This window comes from Ananas comosus, linkage group 2, assembly GCF_001540865.1.
Source record: "Ananas comosus cultivar F153 linkage group 2, ASM154086v1, whole genome shotgun sequence".
In the NCBI taxonomy this organism is placed as follows: Eukaryota; Viridiplantae; Streptophyta; class Magnoliopsida; order Poales; family Bromeliaceae; genus Ananas; species Ananas comosus.
In genome coordinates this window covers 5256286-5283237 of record NC_033622.1, presented here as the reverse complement: position 1 = coordinate 5283237, position 26952 = coordinate 5256286, and the positions used below count along the sequence as shown (strand labels likewise).

The window sequence follows — 26952 nt, the reverse complement described above, 5'->3', positions numbered from 1 at the left end:
CGGTGGAACATCCGCGGCTTGCTTTGAGCGATTCTCTCGTGCATGAGAGCCACCTCCGCGTGATAATTCTCCAGCTATTCCCTTTCCTTTATCAATTCGAGCAGTCGGCTCTTCAACTGCCTACGGGGAGCTCGCCTGATAATCCGGATCAGAACCTGGTGACTCGTCGGTAGTACGAGTCCTCTTAGAAGCCCCTCGACGGCTTCTACCACAACCACGACCTCTCCCTGCGGCCATAAGCACCAAAAGCAGCAACACGAGCGAAAATGCCATTTTTCCTAAAAAAAATAACCTTGCATGAACAAATTTCCAATAAAAATCTGTAAAAATAGTGGAAAATTTTCTAATAATATTAGAATGCATAACACCACTATTCCTAACAAATTCAAGCAAGATTTTTCATCAAAAAATGACATTCCAACAAAAATCCCGAAATTCCATGTATAATGAGGTACAGATCATAGATCAGCAAAAAATAAGGCATTATAATATGATCTAAGTGTTCTAGAAGCAAGAATATATGTCTAAACACTGATTCACAACAAAAAATTGCATAAAAAACGATTAAGAATAGAGATCATGCTTCAACTCGGAATTTTTCGAAAAATTGCAAAATTGGGATTAAAAGATGAAATCCACCTTTAAATACTTACAGATCTTGGAGGAAACCACGTGGATCTGGAGGAGAAGGATGCTAGGGAACTTCAGAGAGAGATAGGGAGAGATTTGATAAGGGTTTGAGAGAGAATCACAATCTGTAACCGGTTATAAAAAAACGCGGCATAGTGATTTGTACCGGTACACGGTATTTTGTACCGGTACACTTTCCCAGATTTTGAAAATTTTGAATTTTTTCCTTAAAAATCCTTCAAATTTAAATTAATTTCATAAAAATTAAATATTGTACTCCAAAAATCATTATAATGAAGATAAAATATTATAGGATTTCAAAATACATCGAAACATCAAAATTTGGAAATAAAAAATAATCTAGTGTTTCAAAATCATCAAGATGTAAGTTGATGAGAAATGATTTTTAGAAATTCAACAAAATTGACACCAATTTGTCGCAACTCGTTCAAAATAGAGATTTAACCAATATGGCACCGGGGGTGGCTTTTTGAGCATCTTTTCATCCTACCACCTTATACTTCCGAAAATTCTAATATATTTATATTTGTTTTCAACCTTTTCGGTTATTCAATTAATTTTCATGTGGTAGCTTCACACACTTGCCGGACGACCGGGGTGGTAGCTCTTTCCTACACGTGGTGGTAGTTTTCACACTCCTTTTTGGATGTAACTCTTTCCACATCTTTTAAACATAGGAGTATCTTTTTCCTTTTTTTTTTTTTTAATAATTCAAACTCCCCCTAAATTAAACAATCTCACAATTGAAAATAATTTTGACAAATTTTGGTCTATTAGCGAATATCCATCCATCATATCCAACACTCACAATCAAGATGAATTAATCACCAAGAGATCAAAATTGATTTCAAAATTTTGATGAATATATGTATTAAGAATTCATATAATCAATTATCGTCAAAATAATAAAAGGTGGAGTAAAACCGATAATTAATATGAATTTAACTTAATATGAATGTGAAGTTAAATACCGTTTAAAACACTTTGAAAAATTCAATCTCCCTAAAACAAAGATTTTCAATCGTCTCCTTTCTCAAAGAAAAATTTTTAAATTCCCAAACACCTTTCCTCCAATCAATTTTAAAAACAAATTTCACACACGGAAATCATCATGTAATGCAATGAATAAAAATATGCAACAAGCACCAATCAAAGCATTACATAAACAATAAAAACAAACGAAGACGAAGAGTAAGGAAAGATATCACTTTTTCGAATCCAAACTTGTCGGATTTTGTGTTGTCTCAGCTTGTTGACGTTCGGCATAGCTTGTTTTGACTTTAGATCAACCGTTGATCGCTTCGTTGATGGTGGCTTTGGTCGGGCTTGATGTTGTGCGTTTGAGCTCCGATTCCCTCAAGGTACTCGACTTAATTGTTTTTCCTTTGAATTCCGTGGGGGAAGTCGAGTAGTAGAGGGTGCCGCTTGACAATTAGAAGTTGCCGATTGATTCTTCTTTGTCTTGTTCGGGCAACTCTTTTTGATGTGTCCTTTGATGCCACATTGATGACACACCTTTTCGTTTGAATTTGTTGAGACTTTAGAAGTTGATTTTGAATCCTTCTCAACACATGTTCTTTCATATCCGAGTCCTACCTTGTTCGTTTGACCCAATCCGAGCATATGATCCAATTTCTTTGACCCGGAAGAGAATTTTTGTATGTCAGATTGAAGTTGACGAACTTGATTGGTCAAGACTTGATTGGATGTAAATGTTTCCTTGAATTGATGCTTCAAAAATCCAATCTTGTCTTTAGATGATTTGATCGTTAATTCCGTTTCCTCTTGCTTCTCTTGGAGGATCGAATTGTTTTTCAATATTGCTTCCCTTTCCTCCTCAAGAGCTTTATTCGTGGTCTTCAACTTGTTGTTTTCCTTTCAAGTTCCAATAAACGCCTTCTCAACTTCTTATTATGCTTGGCCATCTTTTTCGAATCAATAAGAAGTTGATTGTATGCTTCCGCCAAATCCTCGTCGTTTGACTCCTCCTCGCTTTCACCATCATCACTCGAAGTACCATGCAAGGAAGGAGAAACACTAGAATTAGACACAATAGAGGATAAACAAACAACATTAGACGAAGGCAAAGAAGTGTTAGTAAACAAAGCAAGTTCATTCTTTTCTTCATCACTTGAACTTGATTCACTAGAAGTTGAATCATCCCAAGTCTTTGTTTGCAAAGCCTTTTGTCTATAAGTTTTCTTTGAAGGACAATCCGTTGCAATATGGTCGTAGCCTTTGCATTTGTAGCATTGGATTTTTCCTTCAAATTCATCTTTTTCTTTTGAAGACTTTGCAAGTTTTTTATCCTTAGATTTTGAACTTGAAGAATGTTTAGAAAAGGATTTATGCTTTGACGATGAAGCCTTGTCCGATTTATTCTTCCGGAAATTCCGTCGGAACTTCTTCGTTAGGAGCGTTAATTGATGTTCGAAATCGGCGAGCGAAATATCTCCGTCGGAATCCGAGTCATCATCTTCTTTCTTTGTTGATTTGAGTGCAACCCCTGTACTTGTAGAAGAAGACTTGGAAGAAGATTGGTTAGTAGGAAAAGTCATCTCATAAGTTTGCAACGCACCTACTAACTCTTCGACTTTCATCTCGTCCGGATGTCTTACGGTTTCGATCGCGGCAACTTTTGCTCGAAAGCGTTCCGGAAGAGTGCGAAGAATTTTTCGAACAACTTTAGAATCCGGAATTTTCTCTCCCAAGTTAGCGCATGTATTAACAACGTCTTGAAGTCGAGTATAGTACTCGGTAAAGGTCTCGTTTTCTTCCATAAAAATCGAGTCAAATTTGCTTGTCAACATTTGTAATTTTTGAATCTTTACCAAGCTAGTCCCTTCATGCGTAACTTGTAGAGTGTCCCAAATTTTCTTGGCGGTATTACACGCCGAAACGCGAGTGAACTCCGTTTGTGACAATGCATTAAATAAAGCGTTTATGCCCTTGCCATTAAACGAAGATGACTCGTTCTCATCTTTCGTCCACTTGTTTCTCGGTTTCGGGACGGTAGCATTATCGACAATTTCGGTTGGATGTTTCCATCCGAATTCAATTGCTTGCCAAACCCGCTCATCGATTGTAATTAGAAAAGCTCTCATGCAAACTTTCCAATCGGCATAATTCGTGCCATCGAAGAGCGGTGGTCGATTAATGTTATTGCCTTCGGCCATTAGATAGCAATATATCTAGATCCCTCTCTGATACCAATTGTAAGTTTTGGGGTAGCTCAAGAATCTATCTAGATTGTATCTAACACCTAGAGGGGGGTGAATAGGTGTAATGGCTAAAAACCACAAATTTCGATGCAATAAAAGTAAATGCGGAAAATAAAAATCACACCGAGATTTACGTGGGAAAACTCCAACTTGGAGTAAAAAACCCACGGGACCAACATGCGAAAAAATAATTCACTGAGAGAAAAGATTATAAGGTGATTACCGACTCCACGGACTCGACCTCTCTTAATCTCCTATGAATCTTGCGCAATCCTCCGGGTTGTCCACGCCCTCACGTTCAAATCCAAGAACACCTCGCACACGTCCGAATCCACGAACGCCTCGTTCCGAATCCACGAAGCGCCACCACTTCGAATCCACGAAGCTTTCGATTCGAATCCACGAAGCTTTCGATCCGAATCCACGAACTGCCTTCGATCACGCCGAATCCACGACGTCGCACATGAAGAATATCATGATTATGGTGATCCTTCGCTTAGAGTATCGTAGAAAACCAGAAAAGAAAACTCCAAGCGAAGCGTAGATTAAATCGACATATTGATATCAAATTACAATTTCTCGATTTGACCAAAAAGAGGCTAATATGTAGAAAATAGGTTTTTGATGAATTCTGAGCCTCTAGGGTTTCTCAAACATGTATTTTCGTGATGCTTGATCTGTTAGAGAACCCCAATAGCTTATTTATAGACTTTAAAATCAATTAGAATCGGATTAGAAAGTTTTTCGGATTCTTACGTTGTGTACCGGTACACTTTTAAGCTGTTACCGGTTACACGATGACGGAACAGAAAACCTGCGAAACACTGTAACCGGTGACATGTCGCTGGTTATACCGGAACACATTTTGTACTGGTACACTTCTGATGCTGTACCGGTACACTTCTGATGCTGTACCGGTACACTTTGCAATTTTCAGTTTTTTGCAAAGTTTCGGGTTTCGCAAAGTTCTGAGGCACTTTCTAATCCACTAATCTTTGATTTTATGATTCTGATGCCTACAACTAAGTATGAATCACCATACCATGAATTAAAAACTTACCTGAGCATCGTGATTCACGTCGTGAGTTATTTTTCGATTTCTTCGAAGTCTTGGATTCTTCGATCTTCGACGATACGCACCGATCCTTTAAGACTCCGACTCACTTCACGAAACTTGCCAACACACAAGACTTAACACAATCTATCAGAGAGATAGAAATCCACTTACAACATTGACGGATGACGGACATTAAACTATGACATTATGGGACAAGTTAGCAACACTATTTTTGTGACGCCCCAACTTCTCAGGGGGTCACCTATCCTAGGACTACGTCCGTCCTAGCACGCTTAACTCTGTTAACCTTTTGGGCCTAGCCACTGTCTAAAATGTTTAAGCCGGGTTAAGAGTTTTAGCCCTATTATATCTTATATATAGGATTACTTGGGGTCTCACAATTTTAAAATGCTGTTTATGTGCCCACATATGCGGTGTGATCAATAAACTGCACACACTTCATATTGATTAGGTGGCAAATATGTGGTGTTCATAAGTGGTCTTTGATATTGGGTTAGATTTTAGGCATATCCAAATCTTGTATCCATTTGTATTAAATACTAAGTTATTTGAAGAAAATACGAAAGGCTTTATTGCACTTTGCACCACTGTACTTTAGGGTTATATTCATTTGCTACATTGTACTATTCTTTTTCTTTTCAAAGACACCATTGAACTATTATTTTATTAACCATTTCTACGCTGTGCTTTATGATTATTTTCATTTGCTACACTATGCTATTTATTTTTTTTTCAAAGACATCGTTGATCTGTTGTTTCTTGCCAATCTTTACCTTACTATCAACAAACTTATTGTCTTAGATGAAAATTAACAACTTTGTTAAGGGTCACTGTTTGGAGGCATTAGAGAGCATAAAATCACTTCATTTTGGTGTACAAAAAAAGAAATTTAATTTATTCGTTGCCTTCCCCACTCGACGCCTTTGACCTCTAACTATTAGTAGGATATTAGATCTATTGGAAGCTTCTCTGCAATTGTTCTTCATTTGTTCCGCTGTTTATAGGCGTTCACTTATTTTTTTGCCCCCTAAAATCCATGAATACACACTCTTTGCTACTTTTATCTAGTGCTTTTTAATGAAGTTGTGAGCTTCCATCTATGTTTATTGATAGTGGTGGTGAGATTGGCGAGAAAACAATTGTTCATTGGCATCTTTAGGAAAAAAGAACAAGTAGGATGAAAAAAAATCCGAAAGTATTGATGCAAGCATCAACAAGCTTTCATTAGTGGTAAGTCTCTTAATAAATTTTAGCCAATTGTTTTATAATTTGAGGTTAATTGAATCCAAACCTAAACCTCACCTAAGATTAACCTTTCTAAACTTGAAGATTAAGAGTTCAGCTTGAGAGAGATCTTCTCAACTTGAATTTTGAAATTCAAATGAGAGAGAATTAAGCAACAAATATCTAAGCAACAACCTAAAGTTTGAAGCTCAAATTCAAACCAGAGTTTGTTGGAATTCAAAGAGAAAATTTAGCTACTGAGAACTGAATTAAACGGCTGTAAAAGAAAAAAAAAAAAGAGTGTTGGGGGCAGATTTGATAGATTAATCCTCCGAAGAAAGAACTATTGCCCAAGGATTTAAGTGCCGTGGCACAGGGTTGTGCCAGAAAACTTGCCGGCACGGTATGGCACTGTGCGTGCCGAGCCTTGCCGATGCGTGACGGTCAAAAAAATTCCTGTGTGCCGACACATAATAGCATGAAATATTTATTTTCTTTAGTAACAAAATATTCTAATTATTTATTATGTCTTTTTATCACATCTTTTGAACTTTTTGAGGAAATTACTTACTAATTTAAAGAATAGAGAGTTTTGAGCTGTGCCACGGCACGGGGTCTGTATTGTGCCGGTATTTTGTTGGCACGGTACGCTACGGTGGATACGGCCCGTGCCGACGGGCACTTAAAACCTTGCTACTGCCTCTTTGCTGCCCTGTTTTGGGTGTTATCTTCTTCCTACTCTGAGCCTGGATTGGCTTTTCTTCTCCTTCTCTACTTGAGCCAACATTAGCCTCACGCCCTGCTTATAAATTTTGCCATTGTTGTTGAGCTTGGATTGGCCATTCCTCCCTCTTATGATTGTCGCCATTGTGGCTATTCACTCTAATTTGTCACGCCCTGCCACCGCCACTTTGGTCGGCTCGGGCATGCGCACAGACCGCCGAATGGACAGAGTCTCCCTTGTCCGTCCAAGGCATAAAGAATATCATGCAATCATAAGCTCCAATTTACATTCAAAAGCACGCAATCACCAATCAAGAATTTCATATGATTCTAGAACATAATTCTCATGCATTATGATACATGGCCAAAAATGATAACTTAGACATAGAATGAAACTCGACCAATTCGGATAGCACCCCCCACCTCGTGTTGGCGTCTGGGGCGTGAAAACCAAGCCTTGTGTTTTCTTTTCGCCGATTTAGCTCGACCCACGGCTAACGAATAAAAATCGGCAATTTCTCCCAATCGGACACCGTAGGCTCGCCGGAATCCCAATTCGAGTTGTCCCACGCGTCGATTTACCCTTCAATTAGGGAAACAAGTGATCAATTCATGCCACTAGGTTCAAGCTCTAGTGTCCCACAATTTGTTTAAGTCCACAACTAGTTCACTCGGAGTTGACAGCTGAAATGAAGCTTCCGTGACCTCCTTAGAAGCTGCATTGACCGCCCTGTTTCGTTGCCTTTTGTTGTGTAGATCAGTGAATTACAAGCTGAAGCAGTTGTAGTGCTGATTTGCTGCCAAAAACTGTCCAGAATAGTAGAAGAATGGAGTTACTTGCAGCTGAAATGAACTTTGATGGTTCTCATGATCTTGGACCGAGGAATTGGTCATGATACATTTTGGAAACAAATGAGAAACAAAATGAAATCTCTTCATTTCCATTTGAGCTTATCTAAATCCCCTTTGAAGCTTATCTTGTGACTTAAAACCTTTATCTTACACTCCACAAACCTGGACTTGTCTTTCTTTTGGCTGAAGTTTATTTTGAGACTAGTTAGGAAGCTTTGTTTTATTGTTTGTTGCTTCGTTAAGGAGTGTTATTCAAATAAGTTGTGATTTGACTAAGTTCATGCTTGGCTTTCATTCCAACAGAAGTTAATATATTTTTTTGCGATTCAATCAATCATTTCAGTTTTCTTTTTTGTTGAATCGTTTTTTGTTCTCTTATTTATAACAAGTGGCTCTTCGATTGTTGCTTAACGAAAGGGGGGAAAAAAATGCTTTGCATGCATCAAGTATAGTGCACTAAAGTGTAATTAAGCCAAAATAAAGTCAAGGAACCCATGTTATTCATATTTGATGATAATGTTTACATGTTCGTGCATGTTTTTTAAAATGGTATGTGTTTTTTTTCCCCTAGTTTTTTAATTATGTTGATTTGTTTGGTGACTATAACTATTGTAAATGACTGCTTTAATAAAAAAGGAAATTATTATTCTTAATGCTTTTGTAGGTAGTTTTTAGTGCATTTATGTATTCTTAATTAAAAAACATAATGCATCTTTTTTGTAACTACACGCGCACACACACACACACGCATGCACACACTCTCTCTCTTTAATAAGTAGGCCGCATATGTACCCATGTGTACACACTACACACACATTCTTTCTACTATAATTAGTCTGCATATGCACCTGCATATGTATCTGCATACGCACCTGCATATGTATCTGCATACCGCACACTACTTTATAGAATATTTGTAAGTGATATAAAGGAGATTAGAATTTAGAAAGGTCTTCAAGGGTTGTTTATATGGTTGGGTTAGTTCTTCAACAAAATTAAACAAGTTACATCCTTTGCTATAATACCTAGATTTGTTTTGATAGTCAATCCAATGCCATTTGTTGTAATCCATCGCACGGTTTAGTTGTAGCCTTTCAGAAATCAAAGATCTAAAAGATAATTACAAGTCTCTAGATATTAGGGGCTTATCTCTTGTTTCTAATAACAATTTCAATTTCACAAAGACAATTAGCTAAGCCTAGTACCAGATATGACTTAAACACCTCAAAAGCCATCTCTGTAGGAGTAACAAAAAGAATATGATAGCGCTGACTTGCTATTTTGTTCTATTAGATTAGTCCAATACGCAAATGGTTTGGATTATCCGAACTTTTAATATTACACTCTTCATGAACTTTTAACATTACACTTCTCTTTAGCTTTGACCAAATTCTTCCTATAAAATGTTGATGGAAAACAATTTCAATTTCTTTTTCCAAGCCAAACTTACCGAAGTATTTAGCTTCTTAATACCCTTAAAATCGTAAGAGTACAAGTTTATTTTTTTCCTCCAAAAGTGTACTCGAAATTTACCATTTAGATTATTTAATACCAATTTATCTTGAAAGTAAATAACAAGAAAATTGTGAAACATTTGAAATAGGGTATCACAAAGTATAACATCCCAATAATTCCAGATTACACATTGTTAAAGACTTTGTGGGCCATGTACGTGACTAGCGCATTAATACTAGTAACTTCGGCTTAGCATTTTGGTCCCAACATGTGCATATGCTAGTGGGGTAGTTGCGTCATGACATATAATATCAAAGAAGATAGCTAGTTGGAAGTGTGGAAACCAATCAACTAAGTGCTATGTGGAATAGTATTATTACACCATGGACATGTTAGCAGCCAGCTTCAAAATCCCACATTCATAAGGATGTAAATGAGTTGTGCTAGGCCAGCATAACCTGCATTAGTCCGGGTAGCACTAGGTCTACAGGTGGCTGGATATATCTTGGATTTGGATCTGGGCTTCCTTTTATCGGTCCAATGACTGATACAATCTACACTCGAAATATTCTAGGCCCTACTAAGCTAGATGGGATGCGGGCCGGCCCAATTTTATTTTATAAATCTTTTAATTTTTAATCCTGTTTTCAAAAAATTTTCAACATTGTTTTTATAAAGATTTTATTGTTATTTATTTGGTAAATAATTTTTAGATAACTTTTATAGAAATTATTCAAAATTTGAATAATTAAATTACACTCGAGAGAAAAAAAATTGAAGATGTAAAAGAGAAAAGAAAAAAATATGCTACGTTGGCTAGAGGCAACTCAACATAGCTCATGATGGTTGCAGGCTGTGTTGTGCTTGGTTGCAGGGCCAATAGAGGGCGGCCTAGCATGATTCGTGGTCATGCTGGGTTGTGTTGGCCCGCGGGTCCTTGGTCTATTTTACATTGTAACACCCCAATAATTCCATTTTCAATAATCTGGGGGAATTTGAGGGCGATATGCATGACTAGCACATTAGTACTAGCAAGGGCCTTTTTTGACTAGCTTTTGCGGTGACAGAATGGGCGTGTTTAGGTAATGGGATGTTTGGATGCGGAAGCCTCAATAGTTTGTGTGGTACTTCGCCGCAAAATTTGCTGTGGGAGATCTTAATGCAGAGGCTCTATTTGAGGTGTTTTCACAAACCAAAAGGCGGAATACAAAATTGGGCTAATTCATTTCTTTCACAAATGTACCATTATACCGCTAAATAAAGTACTAAATTCTGTTCTTTCCCAATTATCTATACCTCCTTCGCCTATCATCTTCTTGTTTCTCTTTCCCGTCGCTATATCATCTTCTCTTCTTTTCATCTCTCTCTCTCTCTCTCTCCTTGCAAGTAGATTGGAATAATGTAGCAGAAAGAATCAAATAGTAAAATTACCAAGGAACTGTAATCACCATTTTCCTACTGATGAATTAGATTTATTTATTTATTTTTGGATTCTATTGACAATTCCTGAACTTAAAAAATCTCTTATGAAACTATCGAAATTAAGCATAAGCTCTAACAATCTAACAAAATCTATTTTTTTTTCGCTAAAGCATTTAAATAAAAAATAGTTAAATGTCTTATTTCAACATAGCTGTAGCTATGGGGGTCCATGTGCTTTAATCTTTTCTTTTCAACACCCCATCAATTTTGAGTTATTTTGATTTGAATTGTCTTAGTAGTTAAATTTTTAAATTTGATTGGTGAAAGAACTTTTCTTTGTTATACAATTAATATTAAAACTAGTTAAGGAACTCGCACGATGCCGCGGATAGACAATATTATAGTTAATCGTTACGGTTCTTAGACTAATGCTTTAGACTTCAATATTAAAAGTTATTTAAGAAAATAATTTATAATACATAATTATTGAAGAACACAAACGTACTTATCGTTTGTAGCTATTATTAATTAGGGTTAATTGCATACACGTCCCTGCAAACATGGTGAATTGCAGATATATCTCTACAAAGCTCAACTTTCATAATTATCTCTACAAAAGTCCTAATGTATTCATATATGTCCTTGCCGTTAACCTCCGTTAGAGAAATTTCGTTAACCACAGTTAAAATACTTAACCATGGTTAATTAATAATGTGAATTGACAATTTTGCCCTTCTTCTTCCTCTTCCTCTTTTTCTTCCTCTCTTGTTTCTTCTTCTTCCTCTTCTTCTCCGTATCCTCCTTTTCCTCCTCCTTTTCTCCTCATTCTTCTTCTTCTTCGTTGTCGTCGTCAATGATCCGATCGTCGTCGCCGTCGTGGTGCCTGCGTGGGCCGTCGTCACGGGCCCCTTCGACGGCATCGGCCGTGCTTTCGCCTTCCGCCTCTTCCTCATCCTCGTTGGCCGCAAAACCTCGACAAGCTCCGCAAGGTCGCCGTTGCCGCCGACGCCGTCTGCTCCCGTAGCGTGAAGATGAAAAGGAAGAGAAAGAGGGCAAGGGCAAAATTGTCATTTCGCAACTCTACTGTTAAAAAATTAACAGCTCTCTAACGGATCCTAACCAGAGGGACATATTTGAATACATTAGGACTTTTATAGGGATAACTCATGAAAGTTGAGCTTTGCAGGGATATATTTACAATTCACCATGTTTGCAGGGACGTGTCTGCAATTAACCCTATTAATTAATTATGTGCATTAATATTTTTAAGTGTTTTAATCTCAGTATTGAATAATTAAAAATTAAAGAATAAAACTGAAGTATCTTTCTTTCTGAAAATATCTAAACCAAATAATGAAAATGAATAAGCCAGTAAAAAAAAAAGAAAGGAAAGTTCATTGCAATATTAAGAAAGATAAGTAATGTTTCTATATTATCATAATCATAGAAATTACAAATAAAATAATAGTAAAAATTTAATAGGAGTGAAAGTACTATCTTTGATAGCCTTTGCGGTAGTGTGGCCATTGTCGTCGTTGATGATGAAGGAAATCCCTTGCTACAAATACAACCAATATATACTTGGTTCCCTAAATTCCAGATTAGGGAAGGAATTAATAGGTAATTATCTAAAGCACCAAAATAAGACTAATTAAAAAGCATTTGAAATATGAAATAAATTTTTTTATACTACTAAAAGGTATAACTACCAAAATAAATATTCTAATATTATATATTAGACAAAAAATAACATCTATAGCTCTAGATTAAAGACTAATAGCATGTGAATTAGCAACATATTATTCACATGAACTGAAGAATATTATTTAACTGGAGAGAAAAAAAACTAATATAAAAAAATCATCCAAAAAAATCCAAAAGTTTAATTTTCTTATTTCGAGACATCAATTTGTTAATTGCAAAAGAAATTAAAATAAGAAACTCTGTTCACATTATTAATCAAGCACTATGAACCAATATTCACGATTTTATGAGTCTTAATTCATACTTGAACATTATTTTCATGAGTGAATAATCTAATATATAAAACATAATTATATTGTTAAAGGCCTTGTCATAATCCTTATTAAAAGCAGAAGGAAATATACATTAGATGTAACTCGCTAATACCCCATTATCTTGCATCCCCTCTTGTGGAGCAAAGCATCTGAGATGATTTAAAAAAATAATATATTAATTTGATTTGATAGGTCAAAGCTAATAGCTGTAATTTGTCAACAGACTCTGTCATTTGAATTTTGCCCATTTCTTCCTTTAATTGATCAACCTTGTTGATTCTTTGTCGAATCTGAAGTTTCAAGGGTATCACAAAGGGCAATGGCTTTTTTTGTTTAAATTGAAATTCTAATCAAGCTTCAATAGAAAGAAAGGTTCAACACTGATCGGGACGGGTTAGTTTAGTAGTAGCATTTCTTTGCTAATTTGGTGAAAATTACAACATGCAAAATGTATGTCTTCAAGCAGATCTTAGAATTTGACACGAAAGCAAACTTAGATAAAAAAAACTACTTTTAGGTAAAATGTTAAGAGCTTCTATCCAATACTTTAAAAGTTCAGTAAGTATCAGTGTATTTAATTGATGAAAAAACCTAACTGCAAAGTTACAAAGAAACTTACTCTTATCTTTTCTTGAGTTCTTACATTACAAAATTTTCTTGAGTTCTTACATTACAAAATTACATAAAAGAAATCAAAGTCAAAACTTAATTGATGGAAAGAGTAAAAAGAGAAAAGGAGTTAGCAGGATAGTTCGATGGACCATTAACATCTGAGTGTTAGTTTGAGCAAATTGCCAACTTTGTTGATTTAATTTCTGCAATATGAACCAAAGCTTCCGCAGCTCAATATTGCTTACTTCTAGCTATGATCTTTACTCGGAAAAATTCAAATTGGTCATCATTAGTCCATGTATTTTCAGGAAATGGAATGCTAGCACACCCATTTTTTTCCTCATTGGCCTTAAAACCTATTTCCTATGCTGAACTGAATCATAAGTATTAGGTTAATCAAATCTGTAATAAATAAAAGCCATATTGGAACTCTAAACTCAATTTCAAACTGATCCGACTTATTTCAAGTGAGGAGGGTAATGATCTAAACTCAACCTAGGCAAGTTTTTAGTGACTACTCAAATCAAATAAGAAATTTTAAATTCAAGCGATGCAATGCCCTTAAAAATCATGATTGCATTCTCCAACTTTTTCATCCTAAATGATTCTTTTCTGGGTCACAAAAAATAATCCAATCCTTCCACTAACAGTTCATAGAGGAATTCGTCAAAAATTCTAAATCATTTGTACCCCATATAGATTTATATTTTTTTTTCAAAATATACATCCATCTGACTTAGTGTAATATTAATCTTAGTTAATCCAGCCCTAAGCAACTTCATCCAAATGAATCAAAGAAAAATTGTGCATGACTCGAGTCAGGCTTAAATGCAAACTCTTTTCAGGTTGGAATATTTTAATCCAAATTGTGTCCGAACTTGTAGGGAATTTAGTTAATTTGGAAGTTTATTTGAAGATATAAAATCAATTCACAATTTCAATGTGCACTTAACCAAGTTTTGTAATTTTTGTATGCTACATTTTATCAGAGAGAATCGAGAGACTCATAAATAAGCTAAACTTATTTGTTACAGCCTAATCCATTAATGAGATGTAGCATATAAAAACACATGAACATAAGACCTAATGAATGACCAGTCTAAAACAAAGAATTATTTAGCCTTCAATAAATTATATATGTTTTCATATAATTACTTCAGATTATGGGGGAAAAACAACATATTCTTTATTTATTTAAGCATTGCAATATTAAAGCAAAAGAGGAAAGCATATTCTGATCTCTTACATTTAATTTAGTTATATAAGGCTGAGTGCGTATTCTAGTTGCTAATATTACTTTTTAGAGATTCGACAAAAAATAGCGCCACATACATGAAGGGCAATATAGTCTTTGTAGAAATTTCACGAAGTAGATAGTATCTTAAGCAACGACGTCGAAATTAAGATAGAGAGTTCCTCCAAACTTCAGACCAAAGACCACGGATTTCTCACCTTGAAATAACAAAAAAATCCAACACATTGCCAAATAAAATACTAACAACAACACAACAGGACAAAAAAAAACTACAAAACAATGATTTTGAGTAGGCTCACATTCTTAAGATTTTTTCTCTTGACATTGGATTATCAATCCATAACGATTCAATGAAATAATTAAAGATTTCAGTTAACTGGATAGAGATGTTTTACATATAATGTACAATGGAGTTAGCTCCTAAAGTTTTACGTAATATGTACAGAAACCTCATAAATCAATAAAAAAGCACTTGTATATCAAATGAGGAATATCTCTTCATAAATTATTTGTTATAAGAAACAAATATAGGGATAACCAAGTCCGCTATCTAATCCAACAAATCATAAAGAATTGGAAGATACAACATAGCAAAATGACAATTGATATGCCAAAAACTATACCATCTACCACCATCAAAATGCTCGCTAAACTAAAGCTAAATTCCTACACAGCCTCCAAAAGCCAAGCACCAAGAAACACCACCAGTAAACCTAAATGTTTTCCTATAATATTATAACAACACAATTAGATAATTCTCACAGATGCCGAGGGACCATTGGTTAAGTACCTTGCACACCAAAAACATATAGGAATCAATGACTTTTCCCATTAAAACATGATGAACGCATCTTTTTTAATTTTTTATAAAAAAAATAAAAAAAGCATTCTTTTAGATAACTATTATGGCAAAATAGGAGTACATGGAAATTCAATAAAAGAAAAGGAATTGTTATAGTTGCCAAAGTGGGACAAAAGTTGTGGTTCTCAGTGTTCATTTTTTGTCATTTCGATGGATTCGATATGGTGACGTAGTTATCGGAAAAGAAAATTGATTTAGCTAATGAAAAATGATATACCTCTTATGCACTACAATATAGCCTGAATATCCCCCTTTGCGACTGTGGTGCCTTCTATGTCGATCCTATTGAAAGTAGCGATTGGCCTTTTTGAATAGTGAACCTCAAGAAAATCATTGCAATATTCGCAATCTTTGCACGAGTCAACATATTCCAATGCCAACATGATCGCCAATTTTGAAGCTTTTGATATGAGCTGATCTTCGTAACGACATAAACGATTTCATAATTGAAATATAGATAATAGAAAATTAAGCATAAATATAAGAATATTTTCGCTCGATTTCATGATTGAAATATAGAGAATAGAAAGCTAAGCATTAATATAAGAGTATTTTCGCTCTGTAACTTGCCTGCATTGTTGAATTCTTCAATTTCTTGATAGCAATTCATATCCTTCAAGATTTATTAAAGAAATCTGTATCTTTCCTATGCCTCAAATATAGTAGGATAGGTTTCTATTAGGATTTTCAAAGCTCATGCGGCATTTGAAGTTTCGAAAACTAAAATATGCATCATACACACACTAACAAAAATTAAGAAAAGGCTAAAATGCAAAATCCCTAGGAAAACTTTGTGATTTGCAACTTATCTCAAAAAATTAAACAAACTTAAAGAGTAGCCTCCACTCTAAATTTTGTTTGTAGTTGATTAGTCCACCATTATATTTTCATTAGAAAAGATTGCAATACGATCTGAATACTTGTTGTACCTATTTTTAATTAGTTGTATCATATTTAAACAGTTTCTAACAGTTTTTAGGGAAAAAAATGTCATGAAAGGGGGATTAAGTGGTGAAGATCTAAATATAGGTATTAATTATTCAGGGAGAAATGTTCGAATTGCGAAGCTTTCAAAATCATTTTTCTATTTTAGTCTTAAAAAAAGAAATAGAAAAATAAAATACATTTCAATTCAAGATGCATACCCAGTGCATTCATTTTCTAAGCAACATCAGCATAGTACTCACTAGATCCTCATCCTTCTTCTAATCCTTTTTCTTCTTGTGCTCGTTGGACGCGGGCTGCTTCTAATCCTTAAACGGGGATTGCTTTTGTGGGGCCTGCTTTGGTCCATCGGAGCTGCTAGGATTTTTAGCGGTGGACATCGCGGTGGTGGCAAAGTTCTCTGGCGAAAGGCGGAGGTAGGCGAAAGAGAAGAGGTGTCGCGCGCGCTCTCTTCTCTCTCTTTGGTTATTAGGGTTTTGAGAGAGATGACAAAGCAGGGATCGAACCGGTGGGAGTGGGGGAGGGTTCGAAGTGGCGAGGGCGAAGGAACATATAGGATTTGAGGTGGCGTGGGTGGCGTGGGATTAAATTAGTCTGGGATTAAGATAAAGAAACGGAGATTAATAGAGTTTAATAGATAATTATGGGTAGAAATAATTTTATGAAAGTGATGTTTTTATTTAATTATATTTTATTTTATTTTGTAAATTTGGTTTTTTCATAGGAAATTGTATAAAATTTTATTTTATTTTTTAAATCAGAACAATCGGTATTTGGTAATTTTAGCACTTCAAGTACTTTAGAGCACTTTATCAAAATATTTACCAAACAGCTTTCTGTAACCTACAACACTTTTTTTATAAAGAACCAAACCCTCTAGCTATTTAACAGCATGACATTATACCCTGCAACACTTCTCTAACAGCCAAGGATTTAAATGCCCATCAGCACTGGCTGTATCTATCATGTCGTATCATGTCGACTAGATATCGGTACGATACAGCCTCCGTACTGATGGCATAGCTTAAAACCCTCTATTCTTTAAATTAATAAGTAATTTTCTCAATGAAGTTCAAAATATTTGATAAAAATACATAATAAACAGTTAGAATATTTTGTTGCTAAAGAAAATAAATATTTCATGTTATTATGTGTCGGCACACATGAATTTTTGGTGATTGGTACGTATCGGCATGGTCCGGCATGCACTGTGCCGGCAAGTTTCCGGCATGACCCCGTCTCACGGTACTTAAATTATTGCTAACAGCACTAAACCAAATATCTTGGCCAAACGGGCATTAACTTGGTCTTAAGTGTTTCGGGTTGGTGGTTTGGGCCCAAAAAGTTGCTTATAACAGTGGCCAGTTGGGTTATTTCATATGGTGTCGCTACATATGATATAAGAACAGGTAGCTGACTAAAATGTTGGAACTATGCTATGTAGGGATAAAGTACTACGCCGGTGGGGGCCACCTCTTGAACTCATAGAGTCTAAGCTATTGCGAGAATGGTAACATTTTAAGTAATTCTACCTTGTTACAACACTACATTCCTTGTCAGGTAATTTGGAGAACAACATTGACTATTTTACAATGCGGGAGTAGGAATATTTGAATGGTATTCTATTTGAATAGTTAATTGATTTAGTCACAGTAAGCCTTCATATAACACGTTTGGTAGGGTGTTAAAGAGGTGAAAAAGCTATAACATTTCACCCTTAGATTTTTGTACTCTATATGTCTTATGAAATGTTACAAGAATTGACTAGCTTGTAGAGAGGGAATTGATGGTTAACTTAGTATGGATTAAAGGTAAAGCCAATCCATTTGAAGTTTCATCTATGGTTAGGAAGTTATTAACATCCATTTGTGTCGTTGGTAAAGTGGGTTATCGTTGACATTGTCAGCAAGAATTGACTGTCAGTTGATAGCAAACACTAAAACTGACAGTTGTTGCCTCCTCAAGACTTTGCTGTTGTCATTGCCATTATCATTTGTGCTGGTTACTATCATATGCCTCCATTATCGTTGGTTACCGCTAGCCACCATCGACCATATGGTAGCAAACACTAGAATTGACTGTTGTTGCCTCCCCAAGACTGTACTAGTTTATCATGCTTCCACTGGATGACAACCATTAAAGGTGAATGGCTGTCTTTGTTTTCATTGTTGAGGTTGCAAATTATACTTGGGCATTTGTGGTGAAGGTGGCTGCTCTTGGCTATGGTTAAAACCACCATCCTTGTCAACTAACAGTGGCTATAATGTTGTCACAACCTTCTCTTGACATTGGCTAGTCCTAATAAGTTGTACACATCACTACCACTACCTGTAGCAAAAGCCAAGACTAATGGTCACTGCTGCGATGCTCAACATTGTTAGTTATAGAGACTACTCTTACTACCGATGTTACTATCCACAAGGCCATCACTAGTAATCAAACCCTTTTGTTCACTGTCGCCACCATCCCTCACTATCACTGGAAAACAGTAGACATTAGTACCTTGCCTAGTTCGTAAGTTTGCAACTATCGAAAAAGAGTAGAACTTTTGCTTGCTTCCTTTTTAGTTGCTAGACGACAGTTCCCTCTAGCTGCCTCTACTTTTTCTAGCTACCACTAAAGTTTGATCTTATCAAACATAGTTAAATATTGAGACATTACACTACCTTATTCTTGACATAGACAAGCACAATTCGTATGAAAGAATTATCAAGTAACATTTGCAGCATAAAATGTTACTTGTTGAGCATTTAACATGAAAAATATTAGCTACAACTTATTTCTATAATTTTGATGCGTCTTTGCCAATATATCGCATTGGAATTTGTTGAATATGAATAGAAAAACGCGGTTCTCTAGAAGCTTCAAGTTTTTGGAGAACAATAGTTGTTTCATATAATTTAATCCGGTATTTAGAGCAAAAGGCCATTAGTTTTGAGTCTGTCTGACTTTTACTATTAATTCTTTCATTTAATTCAAATCTAAGTCTTGGGCCTATCAAAGTGTCTCGAGCTGGACGTGAAGGGAGTCTTGAACAAAAATATTAAAAACAACGTTCTCTAGTAGCTTAACTTTTTGGAGAACAATAATTGTTTAATATTCTTTAATAGCGTTACTTGTTATTTGGGTTAAGGCAGGCTTGGCTTTTCACTTATTTCTGCAGTGAAGTCATACTTGAACCTTAGGATATTAGGATCTTATTCATTGGGACTTTTTTACAAAATAACCATCTAAAATTTTATAATTTGCGAAATAATCCTATCAAATTTATATTTGACAAACTAACTCTCAAAACGCGGTGAATCATTCACCGCATTCTGAAAGTCTCTAAGATCTCTTAAAGACGGTGAATCGTTCACCGCATTCATTAAAACTGTGAACGATTCACCGTTGTTTTCATAATTTTTTGGGAAAAAAAAAAGAGTTTGTTAAAATTGTACGTAGATTATACAGAAATAAAAAAGTGAGGTTGTTAGGATTGTGTGTGGAGTATTAGAATTTTTGTTTGATTGTTAGGATTGTATGGATAGATTATTAGGATTTTTTTGATTGTTAGGATTGTATAGATAGATTATTAGGTTTTTCAAGTTGTTAAGATTATATGTGATGTTTGATTATTAGGATTGTATGGATAGATTATTAGAATATTTTTGATTGTTAGGATTGTATGGATAGATTATTAGAATTTTAAGGTTGTTAAGATTATATGTGATTTGTTGAAGTATTTATGTGGTTGTTAGGATTATAGAAATAGTAAATAAGTGAAAGATGGTGAATCATTCACCGCTTTTGTGAGAAATTAGGAAAGTGCTGAAGCGTTCACCGTCTTTATGAAGACGGTGAATCATTCACCTGTCTTTAAGAGAAAATTGCCCCTCTTGTAAATAGAGGGTTAGTTTTCCAAATATAATTTTGGCAGAGTTATTTCGCAAATGACAAAATTTTAGAGGGTTATTTTGTAAAATGGTCCTATTCATGGCCTTATTGAAACCATGAATCAGAATTGAAGTGCTTGCCCCACCCATGAGTAAATATTTTCATAGTAGCCTCATTAGATCATCATACATCTCTCTTGGTATATCCGGATAATAGGTAGAAACATAAACTGAAACATTTTGGAGCTACAAAGATAGTTATTAAATCGTTAGCACCACATAAAAACATTCCTCCTAGAGTAGCTGTTAATACGAATAACAGAAACTCTGTTATAGCCATTTCTGTACATTCAATGTACTCTACTGAAATAAGCAAAAGGAATGTTTTCATTTTGTTGAACATTTATTTTGCATATTCTATGTGTAACTTCACCATCTGTCATATTGTGATAGGTCAGATCTTTAAAGATGATTTGAATATTGAGCAAACTGAATTATGCAAATAGACAATTAATTAGCGTTTGCTATAATGTTGTGAGTATGAAATTGTTATTCTTGTTTTTCTTATTAAAGATTTTATTTATAATATATGGATCTAAATTTTCAACCCCAACACCCTTCTTTACCTACCCCCTCCCCCCCTCTCTCTTCTCCCATTCATCTCTATCTGTGTAGTCGTCTATATGCCCCTCTCTTAATAGCCAGTCTTAAAGCAACGGAAGGATAATTAGGTAGCTTGAAAGCAGAACAAGACTTTTTCAAGAATTTGAAGATGATAATGAGTTGGAAACCTTATGGTATACATGTTGGAGTAGCTCCTCTGTTCATATAAATTCTGTTTTGCATCTTGTCCACTCATTGTAGTGCATGCCAAGGGCATGATAAGGCAGTGCTTGAATCTATTGTGCAATGTGCAGCATTTAAGCTAGGATTCTAGCATTCCTCACCGCTCCCCACTCCCTGCACAAAAGAATTTAATGTACCCAAACATAAAGAAACCAATATAGAAGAGTTCTTTGTGGAAAGAAAACTTTTATTGAAGGACAGATTTGCTAGATTCAACGACTTTCCTACAGATTGAAGTAATTATCTTTCCTTGATAAGAGTACAGGTGTGCTATTTTCTGGCTTCTGACAGACTTTAAATATTTTGGTTGCAGGCTTGGTGCTTTGCTGATTGTGCACTGTTCACTCCCAATGTGGAATAATAGGAAACAAAGCATGATGGTTCCAGGTGAAGGAATGAATTATCATATTGCCTTTGATACGCCAATTCCTACTGAAGAATTAAGAAAAAGGAAAGCTGCGGACTTCGATTTTCACACTAGCTTTTATGCGGACCACCTTTCAAATAGAGAATCATATTTGCAACAAGGTGTAGTTGCTCCTCAGGAAACAAATTCCCATTTGAGGGCTACAGAAGAATTTCTTGCTTACAATTTACAGCCTGCTACTAAAGCCTTCAATACACAATCTCAAACTGGGAACTCCCAGTTTTGCAATTTGAGTAATTTGCCAACTATTATGCAAACACTAGGTTCCAAAACACCAGAAGGTGCAATTGGTGGCTTCAATTCCATCACGTACAATGAGAAAGGATCTTCCTTTTCAAGTATGACGTTTCCTGCTGGAATCACTAATCAGGTTCAATGTCTTAATAGTGATACAATTTCATATGGAAGGGACCATGCAAACTATGGCATGTCAATTAAACCGCATCAGTTCTCAGCAACTCAATCTCTTAATAATGATGCAATTTCACATGGAAATTATGATAGCAACAACATTTCTGTTGACCACTTGAACATAAGATATAGAGAACAAAGTTATACCATCATACAAGAGACAGTGTCCTCAAAACCTATTAACAATGAACAGTTAAGTCTAAGCTGTGAAAGGGTGGAAAACATTGGTCAATCTTTTGTGAACTCTTTGACCGAAACTTCGGAGAAGAATGGTTCAAAAAGTAAGGATGCATATAGTTCTGAAGAGGTGGTTACAAAACAAATTGAGATTGGCAATAAGCTGCCTTCTCAGAATGAACCAACAAAGTTAGCTGCCGGCCAATTATCTCCTATCATTGCTGAAAAGCTATGGGATGGTTCTCTCCAGCTGAATACTTCTACTATGGTCTCTGCACTTGCCTTCTTTAAGAGGTTCCTTACCTTAATCTTTCACATTCTCACTTATAGCATCTTTCGACTGCATTCTCATGGTTCTTCCCAAGATTTAACAGATTACCATGATTATTTGTTTTTTTGGTTCACTATATGTTCTTGAATCATGTGCCTTCTTTTACTATATTCGTAATAATATGACGTCTTTCCTTCCCCAAGTAATAAATAAAATTACACTGCTAATGCTCCCATATGACGTTAACTATGGATTTACATACAGAATGGGTACTCAAATACTACACTGTCAGAAAGTACAAAGGAGTTATATTTAAAAAAATCATCAGCTAATGCAAGAGAATTATGAAAAGAACAATACCTTGGGCATTTCTGCGCCAAACAATAATCATATAATAAACATGTTGGAATCACAAATAAATCTCAATTATGAACGAAAAATGTTTCTCTACTATTTGAAACTTTTCAAACTAAAATGTTTTAGTTGGTCTCTACCACATATTTCATTGCCTTTGCTCAATATTTTAAGGAAATTCAAGCATATAGTATGAAGAGTTTGAGAGATATCATTGTAGTGTTTGAGAGATATAATTGTAAGTTTCTGAACTGGATAGTACAAAGAAGTGTTGGAAAAAAGGTGTTAAGCATTTTGCATTTTGGAGGGTGAGCAGCATTAGGCAAATTTAGGCAAGATTGACATCTTTACTTGGCTGATTAATGTAAATGATGCTTTTTCTAATGGATATTGATGCAGTCTTGTTTTAGGGACTGTTTAAGAGTCGATTTCCTATGATACGGTGGAACAATAGATGTGCTGTTGATGAATATTTTTTTCTCCATTGTTTATGCCAGGATATTATTAAAAACGTATTGTTTAGTGCTTTGCAGTTGTGTAATGTTAAGGCAAGGATCTTAAAGTATCGGCCTTACCAAAGAGGGGGGAAAAAGAAAATACAAAATTAGAGAAAAACATAGAAATAGAGAAAAACATAGTAAACCTTGAGAGGGGCCTAGGAAAGGAATTTTTTTCTCTCCTCTGTTCTTCTGTCAAAGCTCGAAGAGAAAACTATGAATAAAACTGAAAAATGGCGTCCACAAGAGAAAACCCTAATATGATATAAATCCAATAAATTCTTATTGGTGTTTAAGCCTCTTGTAGGAGAATGTTAAATACGTGATGAGAATGGTTCTTGGACACCACCGTTGTTTACAATATATGGTCATTTATTTTCTATTTTCTTTATTCTTTGACGGTTGATGTAACATTTTAAGAGTAAAAATGAAGTTGCTTAGCTGCCAGTTCTCGTTTCTAAAGAATTTATAGGACCATTTTATAGCTTTTTGCAATTTTTTTTAACATTCTTTCTGCACAAAACTTTTTAAGGTTTCTGAATTTGTAACACAATATGAATACATGATAATTCATGCTGCAATCAAGTAATCCCTCTATGGAACTTATTTCAATAAACAAATTTGAGGCAATGAAATACGTGCTCTTGTTTTATCTTTAGGCATGTCATTATTCTCTTCAGCAGGCTGTAGGATGGTGATAAAATTGATGTTTATGCACACTAAACCCATTAAAAGCTGAATTTTGAAGAGATTTGTTGCTTTCCCCTTAACTCTTCAGAACTTGAATTTACCATAATTCGTTAGATTTCCTACCGTCGTTGATCGTATCTCCCATCTCTCTCTCTCTCTCTCTCTCTCTCTCTCTCTCGTCGTTGATCGTATCTCCTATCTCTCTCTCTCTCTCTCTCAACAACAACAACATAGGATTTTAGGTAATCTGCTTGATGCTTGATACGCCCAATCTTTCTTTCACAATATCAGTGCCTCTCTCCCCTTCTCCCTCTCTTTCTCTCTCCTCTCTCTCTAACATGTTCGCTCACTTGCTCATTATTCTAAAAGACGCCCCATGCACCCTTATAAGTGGGTTTGGTTGCTTGGCAGTACGACATTGACTGTATCTCCGTATGGTTGGCTCTTGCATACCGAGCATAAGTAAACCCGCAATACTGCATTGACTATATTTGCATATGGTTAAGTGCCACATGTTGAGTAAAATCGTGCATCTTAAGAATAATACAGGTGGTTTTAAAATGAAATATCATGAGCTTCTCAAACACATATCTCAAGTTTAATTTATAGATCTTCATAGATGATTCATTATTCATTATTTTGTGCTAAGTATAAATTTCTTGCAATAACATATTGAACATTTCAGTGATATACACAATGTTAAAATATCTTATGATCCAATTAAGTGGATAATCTTAAGTTAAGTTTTTCCTCTTTCTTCTTAATTTTTGTATACATCCTTGTTGTTGTTACATGTACTTTTACTGTGTATATCCATTTGAATTTTAGTTGATGCGATCACCTATTCCCCGCTTTTATAGGCGCTATGCAGTGCCTTGATTGCCTGTAGACTATGTTTACCCTCTAGAACATTGCATTCTATTATTATATCTAGTTGCACAATTATGATCCTGACGTATCACTTGGAAGAACTGCAGAAAGTGGAAAAGATTTTTATTTTGTTGATCCTGAGGGTCAAGGAGATTTTGAACCTCTATGCATTTCCGGCTCTTTCAACCAGCTAAAATGATCATTAATCGGTCTAAATTGAAAATTAGTTTAAAACTGCCAAATTTAATCAGATTGCTGATCTGCTTTAGCCCGATCAATTAGTGCAGATGATTGATTAGTTAGTTGCACAGTTTGGTTGACTGTGGTTATTTATATTAACCTCTGTTGTCTTTTTATATCAACCTCTGTTGTCTAAAGGAGGGAGTAAGCTTCCTGGTGGTAAAAATGCTTTCAATTTTCTTATCTTTGTCTTGCACCAAATTAGTGACAATTAAATATCTAGAATGCATGAGATTTGCACATATGTAGTAAAATCATTGACTTGAGGTGGAATACTCATGCCAATAACAATAATAATTCTATTCCATGCCCACAAAAATTGATAATAGAATTATTTTGTACCAAGGCTAATTTGGTTTATAATTTAACTGTGCTAATTTAGATTTGTGTGGTTTGATTTTAAGCTAAATTAGCCCCACATTTGTTTGCAGATTAGGTAGATATAGGGTTAGTAAGGTTAGATTTTGGAGTTGGTTGATCTGAGTTCTTTTGGACTGCATCCATCTCAACTTAGGTTGAGAGTTTGTATTTTTTATAGAAACAAACTTTCATCACAAAATCTAACTATATTGTGGTTGGCTTCAAGTTTGAGCACTTATTTGCATCCTTGGTCAGAAATTTCTCAGAGGATAGTAGGGGCACCATGAATGAGCTTGAAAGATGCCTCAAGTTTGAAATGATGCCTCATTGACATCTTGGGTGCGGCCAAGTAATCAGCCTCAAATGAGTCTGGTCATATCATCAGATCCATAAATATTTTGATGTCTAAGATGAGTATGAATGCACCTTGAGCCTTTTATCGAAAGGGTTCTGTGTTCCTTGAGATAAAAACTATGTCAAAATTGTTAAATATGCTAATAGTCCTTGAGAGTTCAACTTATTAGATGCCCCTTGAATTTCTCACCTAAATTGATTAGACGTGATCTCACATAATTATTACATTGTCATCCTTGTGTTCATTTTCTGTTTGAAATGCATTTCATTTGTTCGGGATTGCGAACAAAATGCATTTTCTATTAGATGCCTCTTGAATTTCTCATCTAAATAGATTAGACCTGGTCTCACATAATTATTGCATTGTCATCCTTGTGTTCATTTTCTATTTGAAATGCATTTCTTTTTGTTCGGAATTGCGAATCGATGCAGTCATCATTATCTTAAATGGCCTTCTTTTCCCTCTTCGCTGTAAGGCGTCATCTAATGAATGACGAATAAAATTGCCACTTTGATTTTTTATGGTTATGTGCAGAGCACGGCCCTAATGGATGTGAGAGATTTTGGATTATGGAGATGATATCGAAATAATTAGGTGAGAGCAAGGATTAATATGAATAAGGCAAATAATTGCTGACCAAATTATAGTAGTTTAAAAGTCCAAGGACTATCCATACATTTTACTTGCTTAGAAAAGGTCATTCTATATGCTAGGCTCCCATGGATGCATGTGCAATGGTTGCACGATTCATACAATCTTACTGCCAGAAGTTGGCATTTACGTTAAATTCCACTTTGATGATGTGTTCTAAAGAAAGTCATATTCCTTGTAAGTTTCCATTGCAACTTTTTATGCCCTAACATCTACTAGTCCTAGTTTGCTGGAGAGCCATTTAATCAAAACGAATAAAAACTTTCTGAAGTCATAATAATAACATAATGGCAAAATCATATAGGGACTGCTCATACTTCAGGTCATTTTGATGTATATTCATTTAATTAATTATTTTTTTGTGTGGACCTACCGAACTTTTTTTTTTATTAATTTGATGGCTTCTCTGTAGTTCAGTGGATTTATTGTTTGAATTAATGCTGATATATTCTTAAGTGATAATTCAGGTGTAACATGTGTTGAAATAATACTTCCTTATGTTTACCCTCACTAAATTCCTTAGATGAAATTGCTCAAATAGGAAAAGTGACGATGTTGCTTACAGAATTTAAAGGGATTTTTGTAAGAGCAAGCTGTAGGTTGATGGGCC

The 26952-nt window shown here is 35.2% G+C and overlaps 1 protein-coding gene across 1 annotated transcript in view; it reads left to right on the top strand.

Moving 5' to 3' along the window:
- The window catches only part of LOC109728662, a 73480-nt gene that overhangs the window by 4132 nt on the left and 42396 nt on the right, over nucleotides 1-26952 (top strand). Inside the window, exon 2 of the mRNA XM_020259135.1 lies at nucleotides 21353-22348. Within this exon, the coding sequence (XP_020114724.1) occupies nucleotides 21353-22348 (996 nt within the window). The remainder of the gene's footprint in view (nucleotides 1-21352; nucleotides 22349-26952) is intronic.